The sequence below is a fragment of the Somniosus microcephalus genome, chromosome 1, assembly GCF_052327205.1.
Source record: "Somniosus microcephalus isolate GS21.2 chromosome 1, FLI_Smic_1.0, whole genome shotgun sequence".
In the NCBI taxonomy this organism is placed as follows: Eukaryota; Metazoa; Chordata; class Chondrichthyes; order Squaliformes; family Somniosidae; genus Somniosus; species Somniosus microcephalus.
This window is the reverse complement of record NC_140987.1, coordinates 218,760,791-218,774,982: the sequence shown is the minus strand read 5'-3', so window position 1 is coordinate 218,774,982 and position 14,192 is coordinate 218,760,791. Positions and strand designations below refer to the sequence as shown.

The window sequence follows — 14,192 nt, the reverse complement described above, 5'->3', positions numbered from 1 at the left end:
GGTCCCAGCCGCCACTCACAGTCTGTGGCCTATCAACCGTAAAAATCAGCCCGCCCTCTTTATTCGCTAATCTCGCTCCAAACTGTAGGCCCATAGTGACCAAAAGTAGACGGTACAGTCTGGAAGACAGACACTTTATCAAGGCGGAAGTGGACAGACTCCTGCGGGAAGGCATTATTGAATGCAGTACCAGCCCGTGGCGTGCCCAAGTAGTCATAGTTAAAAATAGCGAAAAGAAACGGATGGTAATTGACTACAGCCAGACTGTTAATATTTATACCCAGCTGGACGCCTACCCTTTACCCCGCATATCAGAAATGGTCAACCAGATTGCGCAATACCGAGTCTTCTCGACTATCGACCTCAAATCCGCGTATCACCAGCTCCCCATTAGAACGGAGGACCGCCCATACACTGCCTTCGAGGCGAACGGGCGTCTCTACCATTTCCTCAGAGTGCCCTTCGGAGTAACAAATGGGGTCTCGGTCTTCCAACGTGAGATGGACCGCATGGTTGACGAGAATAAACTATAAGCTACCTACCCCTATCTGGACAATGTCACTATCTGCGGGCACAACCAGCAATACCACGATCTAAATCTTGCGAGATTTTTAAAAACTGCCCTAAAGCTGAATCTAACCTACAACGAAGACAAATGTGTCTTCAACACAACCCGTCTCTGTATCCTCGGCTGTGTGGTGGAAGATGGGGTAATTGGACTGGACCCTGACCGATTACGCCCCCTAAAGGAACTGCCCCTGCCACACAATCCCAAAGCTTTAAAAAGGTGCCTGGGACTTTTTTCGTATTATGCCCAATGGGTGCCCAATTACTCTGATAAGGCCCGACCCCTCATTAAATCAACGTCCTTCCCACTATCAGCTGAAGCTCAGGAGGCTTTCACCAGTGTTAAACAGGACATTGAAAGGGCTGCAGTGTGTGCAGTGGACGAATGCATTCCCTTTCAAGTCGAAAGTGATGCGTCAGACTTTGCCTTAGCTGCGACCCTCAATCAGGCTGGGAGACCTGTGGCCTTCTTCTCCCGAACCCTTCAGGGACCTGAAATCAGGCACTCTTCTGTCGAGAAGGAGGCACAGGTTATAGTGGAGGCAGTGCGGCACTGGAGACACTACCTAGCCGGCAAACGTTTCACCCTGCTCACCGGCCAGCGGTCGGTGGCTTTCATGTTTAATAACAAACAAAGGGGGAAAATCAAGAATGACAAAATACTCAGGTGGAGGATCGAACTATCCACGTTCGACTATGATATTATGTACAGGCCGGGAGCCCTTAATGAACCCCCAGACGCCCTATCGCGGGGAATGTGTGCCAGCATTCATACGGACAAATTACAGGGTCTCCACAACGGCCTCTGTCACCCAGGGGTCACCCGACTATACCATTTTATAAAGTCCCGCAATCTGCCCCACTCCATCGAGGAGGTCAGGGCAATGACCAGAGCCTGCCGCATCTGTGCGGAATGCAAGCCTCGTTTCTACAGGCCTGACCGTGCACACCTTATCAAAGCCACACGGCCATTCGAGCGCCTAAGTCTGGACTTCAAGGGACCCCTTCCCTCTGCCGACCGTAACGTATACTTCCTCAATATCATTGATGAATATTCCCGCTTCCCCTTCGCCATTCCCTGCCCAGACATGACCAGTGCCACGGTCATCAAGTGTCTCTGTAATCTATTCTGCATGTTTGGCATGCCGAACTACATACGCAGCGATAGGGGGACGTCATTCATGAGTGACGAGCTGCGCCAGTTCTTGCTCTCGAAGGGGACAGCCACTAGCAGAACCACTAGCTACAACCCCCGGGGTAATGGGCAAGTGGAAAGGGAGAATGCTACTGTTTGGAAGGCTGTCACGTTAGCCTTAAAAGTCAAAAGGCCTTCCGACCTCCCGCGGCAGGAAGTCCTCCCAGACGTGCTCCACTCCATAAGGTCCCTGTTATGTACTGCCACTAACGCTACCCCTCACGAAAAGATGTTCGTTTTCCCCCGGAAATCCACCTCGGGCATATCTTTACCCGCATGGCTGACGTCTCCGGGGACAGTACTATTGCGGAAGCACATGAGAGGCCATAAAACGGACCCCCTTGTGGAAAAGGTACAGCTCCTCCATGCAAACCCTCAGTACGCCTATAATCGAATACTCTGACGGGCGAGAGGACACTGTTTCCATAAAAGACCTCGCTCCCTCGGGGAGCGGAGAGAACGATGGGAGACTACCCAATGAAGACCTACACTACAAAGAGACAGGACACCCAGAGGTATCAATACCCAACTTTAACCTGGAGGACACTGCAGATAACCTGGAAGACACTGCGGAGGCCCGGACAGCGGAGGAACCAGAATCCACTCCCCTAGAGGCACCCCAACCGGCTTTGCGCCGATCACTGAGAACTGCAAAACCTCCTGACAGACTCACTTATACCAACTTTTAAGAAACATCACCCTGATGGACTAAATCTATAGAAGGGGTGAATGTAATGAAATCTGTTTGTCTTGATCCTGTATTCGTTTTGCACTCATGTATATTACCCTCCTCCACTGTGTATAGTTTCACTTCCTCTTTCCTGACTAACCTGGGAGGTTCCAGGTCTTGGCTCTTGGCTCCGCCCCTGACTTCTCTTACATAAAGATCCCAGGATCTGTATGACTCATTCCTGTGAACCAGTCGGCGTGTTGAGATGTTAGCTCTGATCTTAGTGATTAAAAGCCAACTTGTTTAAGTCTATAACTTCTAGTTTTGTGGTTATTGAAGGCCCATCACTGAGCTATGCCACCTGCTTACTGAGGATCTGCAGCCGCGTCTACGGTGCATGACCTCTCTGTCGGTGGCCGCTAAACTGACTGTTGGCCTCAATTTTTATGGCAACGGATCCTTTCAGTGAGCCATTGGGGACATCGCGAATATCTCTCAGGTTGCAGTCCACTGCTGCATCCGGCAAGTTACAGCTGCCCTTTATAGGCGAAGGCGTCAATTCATCACCTTCCCTCTGACCCTGGAGAAGCAGGCGGAGGAGGAGGAGGAGGAGGAGGAGCAGGAAGATGGAAGGGCTCCTGAAAGTGGAAGGGCCATCCGTCACTGGCTCATGAGGACTCGTATCAAGGCCCCTCTGGCGGAATGATGAGTGTCTTAACTGCTGCGCACTTTGGATGTTTGAAAGCCTCTGAAGGCCAGCATCACTGTAATTAGTCACGTACACCATAGCACATTTAAACTTCTCTTTATTGTCACAAAAGTCTTTCATTACAGCAAAACAACGTCATGTCAACAGAAACCATAACTAACAAAATAACAGTTAACTCTTCGGCAAAGCCGCCAAACTAAACAAACTATTTCCAACAATTCCAACAGGTGAGGGTCTCCTTGATTTTGGCCAAAGAAACATCTCAGTACCTCCCTCTACTGCTGGCCCCTTGATGGAGAACGACTTCTCTTTCACGCTCGGCCCCTTCCCTCCCTGCTGCTCCTACGTAATTGAACCCCAGTGGCGGGGTGAAGGCTGGGGGACGCCTGCTGTCTGGAAGCGCAGAAGCCCCTGAGGGACAGCCTGGCCGACCTCTGGGCTTGGAGGGTGCGGACGCAGGATGCTTGATCTGAGCATGGCTGGAAGCAGTGTGCACTGCAGGTGGTGGCAGCTGCACTGCAGACGTGCCAGCGCTGGCATGTGGAATGGTCAGCTGCCGAGAGAGGACACCTGCACCATTGTCAGGCGACACACTGGCTCTCTGAGGGGACCGGCTCGGCTCATCCGCCACAATCGCATGCTCCACTGATTCCTGGCCTTGTATGGGACTGGAAGGGACTGGGGTGATCCTAGCTGATGCAGATAGGATGGCTGCAGGGAGAGTTCGCGTTGCCTCAATCTGGGTGTGGACGAGGCCGGCAAGTGACTGCGTGGCAGCAGTGAGGACCTGTGAGCCAGGTGCCAGTGCTTCGGAGAAGCCCTGGACAGTTCTTTCCATTGCTTCGGACAAGGCCAGTGCTGACCGCTCCACTGCCTCGGACAAGCCCTGGACAGACCTTTCCAGGGATTGTCCGAAGCCCTGAACAGTCCTTTCCATAGCGGCCTCGAAGCCCTGGACACTCCTCTCCATTGCTGGGCCAAAGCCCTCGACAGACCTCTCCATTGTTGCCTCGAAGCCCTGGAGAGTCTTGTCCATTGTTGCCCCGAAGCCCTGGAGAGTCCTGTCCATTGTTGCCCCGAAGCCCTGGAGAGTCCTCTCCATTGTTGCCCCGAAGCCCTGGAGAGTCCTCTCCATTGTTGCCCCGAAGTCCAACACACTCTTTGCCAGTGTATCAATTGACTGAGGCATCCTCCCCACTGCAGCCATCAGCTCAGTGTGCCTGAGCCGGGCCTGGGTGCTCATTTCAGCCAGGTGACGCACCTCCTCTGCACTCTGTGCAGCAGTCATCACTACCTGCCTTGCCATCCGGGGAGACGGTGGCCGAACTTGCCTACCTCCCTTGCATTGCTGCATGCCGCTTGGTCCGGCAACTGCCTGATCCTCAGAGCGCCCCCCCCTCCCCTCCAGGGAACTACTATCCCCAGTCTGTACATGTGTATGCTCCTCTGAGATTGGAGCGGATGGTCCGGCTTCCTCCTGATCCTCGCCTCCGGAGGCACTGGCACTGGCAGCTTCAGGGCGTGGAGCCCCAGTTGGTGATGCATCATCTGAAAGCAGGGAGGTGGAAGAGTGGCTTTAGCAAAAGGACAGGTTGGCGGAAAGGCATGGCAGATTGCGGCACACTGAGGAAGCATGCTGGTGGGGGGACCAAGTGGAAGGAAACAGCTGCAAAAGGTGAGAGCCTTACCCTCGCTGTCGAGAATGGGGTCGGCAGCTGCAGTGGTAACAGGACCAGACAGACGTCCTCCAAGAATCTGGTGCACTCTCTCCTCGAGATCCGAGAGTGACCACTTGTGGACGTCCGCCACCGGTTCGACGCTGCTCCTTTCGCATCGTCGCCAGCTTGGACTGCAGGGGAAAGAAGGGGAAGTTCTGTAACATGATGCCTTGAGAGATCATCTCATGCCCCCCATGGTGCAAGAGCCCTTACATGATGCCTTGAGAGATCATCGCATGCCCCCCATGGTGCAAGAGCCCTTACATGATGCCTTGAGAGATCATCTCATGCCCCCCATGGTGCAAGGGCCCTTACATGTGGCCTTGAGTGAAATGTCCATGTGTGTGCCCAGAAAGGGCCATGGGTGCTTGCTGACAGATGGCCATTGGGGCATTATGGCAACAGGGTCCTCGAAGTTAGGTGCAGATGGAGGGAATCAGAAGTTTGCATAACCAACACTCACCCTAACGACCCGAGTGAGGTCGTTGAATTTCTTCCTGCACTGAACAGGGGTCCTGGTCGCCAAGCTGTTGGAGTTGACCCTCTGAGAAACCTCCCTCCAAGATCGCCAGTAAGCCTTTTGATTCGGCCTCTTGCCATTGTCAGGATACAGAACATCTCGATGGCGCTCAACTGCAGACACCAAGTGGTCCAGAGCCTCAGTGCTGAAGCGCTCTGCTCTCTGTCTCACCTTCTCCATCCTCACCAAGTTTCTTGCGCCAGAGAAGGGCAAGCGCCGATTCTGAGGCCTACAGGGCGTTGAGTGTAGCAGCTCAGGCTGACTGACCCACCCCTTTAAGAGCCGGCCGGCGCCTGGAAGTCTCATGGTTTCCGGTAATTGAGATCACCTGCGCTGCGCCCGTCCGCGCCGATATTGGGTAGCACCTGAACTTTTGCGCCTTAGGAGCCCCGTGCAATGTCTGAGTTCACGCCTCAATCCCCTTTGGGGGCGATGCAACCCAATATCTCGCCAGGCAGCGATAAGTTTCGTCTGGCTATAAACTTTGCGCAGTGCCAGTTCTAACGCCTCAAGCGGGGCTATACCCAATTTCTAAGCCATTGAGTTTCCAGCCAAATGTGCTGAGAAATCCTGGATATGAGGTATGGGATACCTGTCAGGAGTCGTGGCATCGTTTAGTCGTCTGTAGTCACCGCAAGGCCGCCACCCTCCACCTGGTTTGGGGACGATATGCAGTGGAGAGGACCAAGGACTGTCGGAGCGTCGGACGATCCCGAGGCGCTCCATTGTTTGGAATTCGGCTTTAGCCGCCGCGAGTTTGCTGGGTTCTAACCTGCGCGCCCGGGCGTAAACCGGTGATCCATTCGTGGTAATATGGTGTGCCACACCATGTTTCATGACTGCTGCCGAGAAGGTAGGCCGGGTGAGCTCTGGAAACTCGCTGAGTAGGCGTGTAAATCCGTCTTGAACTGGTACGGCACAGGCGACCGACCAGGATACGGCGGTGCTGCGGTGGCAGGGCACCGCGTGGTAAGTGGACGCGTGAATAAGGCGGCAGTTTTTGACGTCGACTAGAAAACCATTTGCACAAAAGAAGTCGGCTCCTAGTATGGCCTGTGACACTGTGGCAGTGATAAATTGCCAGAGGAACTGCTGACCGCCGAAAGTAACGGTAACCGTCCGTTTCCCAAAAGTGCGAATCGCCGCGCCATTGGCTGCCTCGAATGCAGGGCCGCGGTCGCCGGATTGTAGATCCAGCCTGGAAGCTGGCAAAATGCTGCACTGGGACCCAGTGTCGCAGAGGAATCGCCTCCCCGTTGTGGAATCCGTAACATAAAGTAATTTCCCCGTTGAACCGACTGCCATGGTAAATTGAATGCGCTTTTCAGGGCTTGTCGTCCTTTTCGAAGGGCGATGGCTTGCTGAAGGATTTTTTTTGGAGAGAAACTGCAGGGAGGCTTGCAGCATCAAGCTTTGGTGCCAAAACGGGCGTGGTACGTGCACCAGCCTGCTGGAGGGCTGGGCTTCGCATGCGCAGAAGGGTGCCTCGTGGCTGCACAGCACTGCTGTGAGACTGCAAAATTTTGTCTGCCTCTGCCGCGAGCTTAACACAGTCGGTGATCTCAGAGCTGGCCAAGGCCGTCTGCACCGCGTCAGGTAGCTGGCAGAGGAAAAGTTCTCAGAATAAAAAACATTGGTCTTCCGAACCAAGTAGGGTGAGCATTTGGCTCATTAATTCCGAAGGCTTTGAGTCCCCGATGCCTGGCATGGCAATGAGCCTGTGTGCGCGCGCTCTGATTTGTTAAGGCCAAATATTTGCAGTAAACGAGCTTTGAGAGCCTCATACTTGCCCTCGTCTGGTGGACTGCTCAGTAGGCCGACGACCCTCGAGGCCGTGGCGCTGTCGAGAGTGGAGACCACGTAAAAATAAAGGGTCGAATCCGCTACAATCTCCCGCAGGTGAAACTGTGCTTCCGTCTGTAGGAACCAAGCTTCTGGTTGTTGCTCCCAGAACTGAGGCAATTTGAGGGCGACGGCATTTGTGCTCATGTTGAATTCTCTTCGAAGTTTGTTCGACGAGATCGGGGTCACCAATGTAGGAACGGAGGTTCCTAACTAAATAATTCAGCTCAACTCGATGGATTAAAAGACTGGAATTTAATAACAACGAAGTTTGCTGGATGCTACAAGGAGGAAATCAAAACACGTTCGTTCAAGATGCCAGGTAGTCGAAGACTGCTGGAAAGTTCTCTAAGCTGACGTCATGACGTCCCCACGTTCTTCGCGCCACTGGCGGTCACGTGATCGGCATCACGACGTCACCACGCAGGATAAAGGCAAACACACACTGTAAAGGTAACAATCAGTTTAAAGGTGCAGTCCCCGGCTGCACTACAATACAATTAAGGGGATTATACTAAAGTACACTGAGTCTCTTGTGGCTCCTCCACAATACATTATTAGCATGTAATAAATTAACAAGTTCTTCAAAAAAATCCTCATTCTAGTTAAACATGAGGAAGTAGCTCAGTTTCTTCCTTATGCTTTTTGCCACCTCCTTCCCTCCTTTTAAAAACCTCTTAAAGCCTTTCTCTTTGACCATGAGTTCCCCTCCGAATGTTCCGCTTTCCCTGCTTCACTTCTGTTCAAATTCCATCGTCTTTCCCCTGCCTTGAAGTACACTTTGCCATGTATGAGGAGGGCTAGAGAAATGTAATTAATTAAAACGTTTCCTCGCATTCACGTAAGTTATTTACAATGTTATCAAAAACATTTAAAAGGAGAATATTCAAATAAGGACAAAATCTGCATAAAACTTAGGGTGCTGTTATACTACAGGTACCCGTTTGAGACCAATATTTGCTTACAGCGATGGAGGGCTGACAGACCTGGGTTATACTGCCAGCCAATCTTCACTGTTCCCATCCAAATAACTTGCTAAATTTGAATGATGGCAAATAACCCATTATTCTCTGCCAACTGTAAGAAATTGGAAGAAATAACTTGAGACAAAAAAGTCTCTTCAGACTGGTGTTAGGATAACTGGATAGACACTTAGAATTTGCTTATGTTCTTGGTTCCCTGCGGATGTTATAACATTCTGCATTGTGGCGGTGACCTTGCTTCCAGACTAGCTGTCTGCTGTTTGTGCGCTGGAAAGGCCAACCGAGGCCCAGTGCTTATGCTTCTTCCATTATTGCTAATAACCATACAGGTAGACTACCCTTTATCCGGACTTCCGAAAACCGAAACCCTCTAAAAACCTTCGGTTTTTTCGTTCAGCGTAAGTCGTGCGTACGACTTACGCTGAACGAAAAAACCTTCGGTTTTTAGAGGGTTCCGGTTGCGGAAGTTCGGATAAAGGGTAAGTCGTGCGCACGACCCCCCGCCGACCCCCCCGCCAGCCCCGACAACCGCCGACCCCGCCAGCCCCGACAACCGCCGACCCCGCCAGCCCCGACAACCGCCGACCCCCCCCCGCGGACCCCGCCGGCCCTGACAACCGCCGACCCCGCCAGCCCCGACAACCGCCGACCCCCCCGCGGACCCCGCCAGCCCCAACAACCGCCGACCCCGCCAGCCCCCCCGCGGACCCCGCCGGCCCCGACAACCGCCGACCCCGCCCCCCCCCGCGGACCCCGCCAGCCCCGACAACCGCCGACCCCGCCAGCCCCGACAACCGCCGACCCCCCCGCGGACCCCGCCAGCCCCGGCAACTGCCGACCCCCCCCCCCGCGTACCCCGCCGGCCCCGACCCCCGCCGACCCCGACTGACTTACGCTGAGCGTCAGCGTAAGTCGTGCGCACGACCCCCCGCCGACCCCCCCGCGGACCCCCGCCGACCCACCTTCCGAAATCCGAAATTCTCCTTTATCCGAAACTCGGCTGGTCCCGAGGTTTTCGGATAAAGGATAGTCTACCTGTATTATAATGTTAAGTTAGGATTTTGACTTTGTTTAACAAAGCTGCTTTAAAATGCGTGAGTTAATTAAGTATAAGGACATAGAATAGAAGATATCTTTGGGAATTTAATGATTCATTCCATGGTACAATAGTCTGATGAACAGCATGAACATAAATAACGGATAACAAGCAGCTACGAACAACTGAAGGCCGAGAATGGCATGTCTGACTCCAAACTTGGGAGGATAAGCACGGGAGAGATAGTAGGAAATCGTTTGAAAGTATAAACAGGAAAGACATGTGAAGGGGAGGGTTTTCATCCGAAAGTTGAGACAAAGAACTCAACATACCATTGGGCACCTTGGTTTAGGAAGAGCCCTTACAGGTTAGATAGTCCTGTCCAGAATCTACCCTAGGCCCACCCCTAAAAAGAAAATAAAAGAGAGATCTAAAGAGCCTTTAACACAAACGGTGAAGGGAAGAGCTGTTTGCGCACGCCAGCCATCTGTCCGATCGGGACCGATACCAGCTGCTTGTCACGGACGTATGTTTATCTTGATTGCGTGTTGTACTTAACTTAAACTGCCGCTCCTTAATAAAGCAACCTATGACTCCTAAGACCCTTTGGGTAATCTGTGTGTGACCCGTGATCCAAATTTTACACAATGAAAAATACTAAAATTTCTGTTTAAAAAATCATGTCACACTAATTATGGAATACTGGATTGGATGTGAAGCCAATCCCTGGAGATGGTCTCATATCACCCGTATCAACTCAATTCATCACACCCAAGTTATACCATGCATTTTTCATAATGTTGAAACCAAAACCATTTGTCATTGACGCAAAATGCATAGTACATCTGGGCTGTTATAACATTTCAACTGTTGTATTTAAGAAGGAATAAGCTAATACCACACAATACGGGTAAATCTGTATGTAAAGTTCTTAAAGCACAGCTTGAAATCTATAGTTTCAGAGTTTTCCGACTGGTTCTTGTTGTTAAACAATCAGAATATTGCCCTTTTCCTAAAAGCGATTGAGACATACTGTGTAGACGAACAAATACTATTGCTGCGTTCAGTTAAAGGCCTGAGGGAAATGTCAGCTATCTAACCATCATTATTAAATCTTTTTGTTCAATTGATCTGGTTATACCCAGTAAATGATGGATGGATTTTTTTTGTTACCTTAATTTAGCAACCATTCTTGAATCAAAAGGAAGAGCTTAATCTGGGAGTAACTTGCTAATAATACAAAAACACACAGTTCTCTTATCAAGCTATTCTTTAGAGAATTCCTTTAAGGAACACAGTATTGTGTTGTCTGTAGGAGCTCTGTTTATCACGCCTTGGTTGTTGTTAGTAACACAAACTTGGCGGCAGAGAGTCTTCTGCAGTTCAACAAAATTAAAACCCATTTTGAATGGATTCAGTAGTAGGATATTCATGACATATTGTAGAAAAATCCCATTATTGTGTGAATGCTTAATGTTTATTGTAAAACCTGTGGTGAACCTGCTCCGTCCATCATCATCTATAGTATTAGCAAGTACTCAGCTATTTAAAAAATAAGGGCTTGACATCATTGTGTTGGTTCCTTTTGTGTGTCAGTTCCTTATTTACTTGCAAGCAAGAAAATATACAACACAATGAGTTTTGAGTTTGAACCTTATGTTTTCTTAGTAAAGTGCAAATAGTGATTTTTGAACGAGGTACGTCCGTTCCTTTTTTTTTAAACCAGATTTCTAGGCTTCAATAGAAATCTTATCATCAAATTACAATCCTAACTTTGTATTGTACCTGACTGGTTTCCTGTGGGGACATCATTACTGGCAGGCTCCTCTGTCGACTATGTTTCCAGGTATTTAGGTGCCTCTGTTGTGGCTCTAGTTTGTCTCTTTCCTTTTCCACCATTCTCATGCCTTCCCTCAGTCTCTCCAGATTTTGCTGGTACTCTTTCCACTGGCTGTCTAGCTCTTCCCGGTCACGCCACATCTGCTCTGCCTGCTGTTGATATTCGTGCTCACGTTCCTGTAGTCTGCTCTCTTGTGCCTCCTGTTCCCGCTGTCTGCGTTCGCATTCTTGCTCCCAGCGCTGCTGCTCATGGTGGAGCTGATTCTGAAGTTTGCGTACATTTGCCAGCTCTTCTCTTTGCTTCTCCATGTTGCGCTGTTTCTCTTGCTCGAGAAGTAGGTTTCCTCGGGGGCCTTGAATATGAGCTAATCGCTCACGCTCCTGCAAAATCAGTCGCTGCACTTCTATATAACTGTCCTGGATGGTCACTGCAGCCTGAAAGAAAAGTCAGGAGTGAGCTGCTCTATAGAAACTGTATAAATCGGCACTATACAGTCCTCTACAAATGTGGGTACATTTCCTGATTGGGGCTCTTCTCATATGAACATTTAATGTACACTTACTAAATTCTTCTGTGTACTTTGATTCAGGCATTAATAGCACCTGCTAAAAATTATACCGTATTGAATACAAACCAGTTTGAGGCCATTCTCAGCTAACTAAGAACATAAGAAATAGGAGCAGGAATAGGCCACTTGGCCCCTCGAGCCTGCTCCGCCATTCAATAAGATCATGGCTCATCTTGGGCTCAAAGCCAATTCCCTGCCCGCTCTCCATAACCCTTCGCTCCCTTATCTTGCAAAAATCTGACTATCTCCACCTTAAATGTATTTAATGACCCAGCCTCCACCGCTCTCTGGGGCAGAGAATTCCACAGATTTACGACCATCTGAGAGAAGAAATTTCTCCTCATCTCAGTTCTAAAAGGGCGACCCTTTATTCTGAAACTATGCCCCCGAGTTCTAGATTTCCCCACGAAGGGAAACATCCTCTCTGCATCTACCTTGTCGAGCCCCCTCAATATCTTATATGTTTCAATAAGATCACCTCTCATTCTTCTAAATTCCAATGAGTATAGGCCCAGCCTGCTCAACCTTTATTCATAAGTCAACCCCCTCATCTCTGGAATTAACCTAGTGAATCGTCTCTGAACTGCCTCCAATACAAGTATATCGTTCCTTAAATAAGGAGACCAAAACTGTACGCAGTACTCAAGGTGTGGTCTCACCAATACCCTGTACAGTTGTAGCAGGACTTCCCTGCATTTATACTCCAACCCCCTTGAAATAAAGGCCAACATTCCATTTGCCTTTTTGATTACTCGCTGTACCTGCAAGCTAACTTTTTCTGTTTCATGCACAAGGACCCCCAGGTCCCTCTGAACTGTAGCATTTTGTAATCTCTCTCCATTTAAATAATTTGCTTTTTTATTTTTCCTGCCAAAGTGGATAACCTCGCACTTTCCCACAATATACTCCATTTGCCAAATGTTTGCCCACTCACTTAGCCTGTCTATATCCCTTTGCAGATTCTTTGAGTCCTCTGCACAACTTGCTTTCCCACCCATCTTTGTATCATCTGCAAACTTGGCTACATTACACTCGGTCCCTTCATCCAAGTTATTAATGTAGATTGTAAATAGTTGAGGCCCCAGCACCGATCCCTGTGGCACCCCACTAGTTACCGTTTGCCAATCGGAAAATGACCCATTTATCCCGACTCTCTGCTTTCTGTTAGTTAGCCAATCCTCTATCCATGCTAATATATTACCCCCAACTCTGTGAGCTCTTATCTTATGCAGTAACCTTTTATGTGGCACCTTATCGAATGCCTTCTGGAAATCCAAATACATCACATCCACTGGCTCACCTTTGTCCACCCTGCTCATTACATCCTCAAAGAACTCCAGCAAGTTTGTTAAACATGATTTCCCTTTCATAAAACCACGCTGACTCTGCTTGGCTGCATTATGATTTTCCAAATGCCCTGCTACTGCTTTCTTAATGAAGGACTCCAGCATTTTCCCAACGACAGATGCTAGGTTAACTAGTCTATAGTTTCCAGCTTTCTGTCTCCCTCCTTTCTTAAATAGGGGTGTTATATTTGCGGTTTTCCAATCCACTGGGACCTCTCCAGAGTCCAGGGAATTTTGGTATATTGCAACCAATGCATCCACTATCTCTGCAGCCACTTCTTTTAAGACCCTGGGATGCAGGCCATCTGGTCCAGGGGACTTGTCGTCTTTTAGTCCCATTATTTTACCAAGTACTATTTCCTTAGTGATAGTGATTGTCTTTAGTTCCCCCCTCCCTGTGGCCCCTTGGTTATCCATTATTGGGATGTTGTTAGTGTCTTTTACTGTGAAGACAGATACAAAATATTTGTTCAGAGTCTCTGCCATTTCCCCGTTCCCCATTATTAATTCCCCAGTCTCATCCTCTAAGGGACCAACGTTTACTTTAGCTACTCTCTTCCTTTTTATATACCTGTAGAAGCTCTTACTATCTGTTTTAATATTTCTTGCCAGTTACTCTCATAATTCATCTTCTCTCTATTATTTTTTAAAGTCATCCTTTGCTGGTTTTTAAAAATTTCCCAATCTTCTGGCCTCCCACCAATCTTGGCAACATTGTATGTCTTCGTTTTCAATTTGATACCATCCTTTACTTCCTTAGTTAGCCATGGATGGTGCTCCCTTCTCTTAAAATCTTTCTTTCTCATATTTTTGTTGAGAGTTATGAAATATCTCCTTAAATGTCCGCCACTGCATTTCAACTGTCTTACCCTTTAATTTATTTTTCCAGTCCACTTTAGCCAGTTCTGCCCTCATGCCATTGTAATTGCCTTTGTTTAAGATCAGGACACTGGTTTGAGATACAACTTTCTCACCCTCCAACTGAATTTGAAATTCAACCATGCTATGATCACTCTTTCCTTGAGGATCCTTTACTATGACATAATTTATTAATTCTGTCTCATTACACAGTACCAGATCCAAGATAGCCTGCTCCCTGGTTGGCTCCATTACATACTGTTCTAGGAAACCATACTGGATACGCTCTATGAACTCCTCCTCAAGGCTACCATGGCCAATTTGATTTGTCCAATCAATA

General features: G+C 49.1%; 1 protein-coding gene across 5 annotated transcripts in view; it reads right to left on the bottom strand.

The window, feature by feature from the left end:
- arhgef28a (Rho guanine nucleotide exchange factor (GEF) 28a) overlaps positions 1 to 14,192 on the bottom strand; it is a 678,106-nt gene that overhangs the window by 122,935 nt on the left and 540,979 nt on the right. For all 5 annotated transcript variants that reach the window (XM_085990347.1, XM_085990327.1, XM_085990336.1 and 2 more), the window contains one exon: positions 11,026 to 11,514. In XM_085990347.1, coding sequence (XP_085846473.1) covers positions 11,026 to 11,514 — 489 coding nt within the window. The remainder of the gene's footprint in view (positions 1 to 11,025; positions 11,515 to 14,192) is intronic.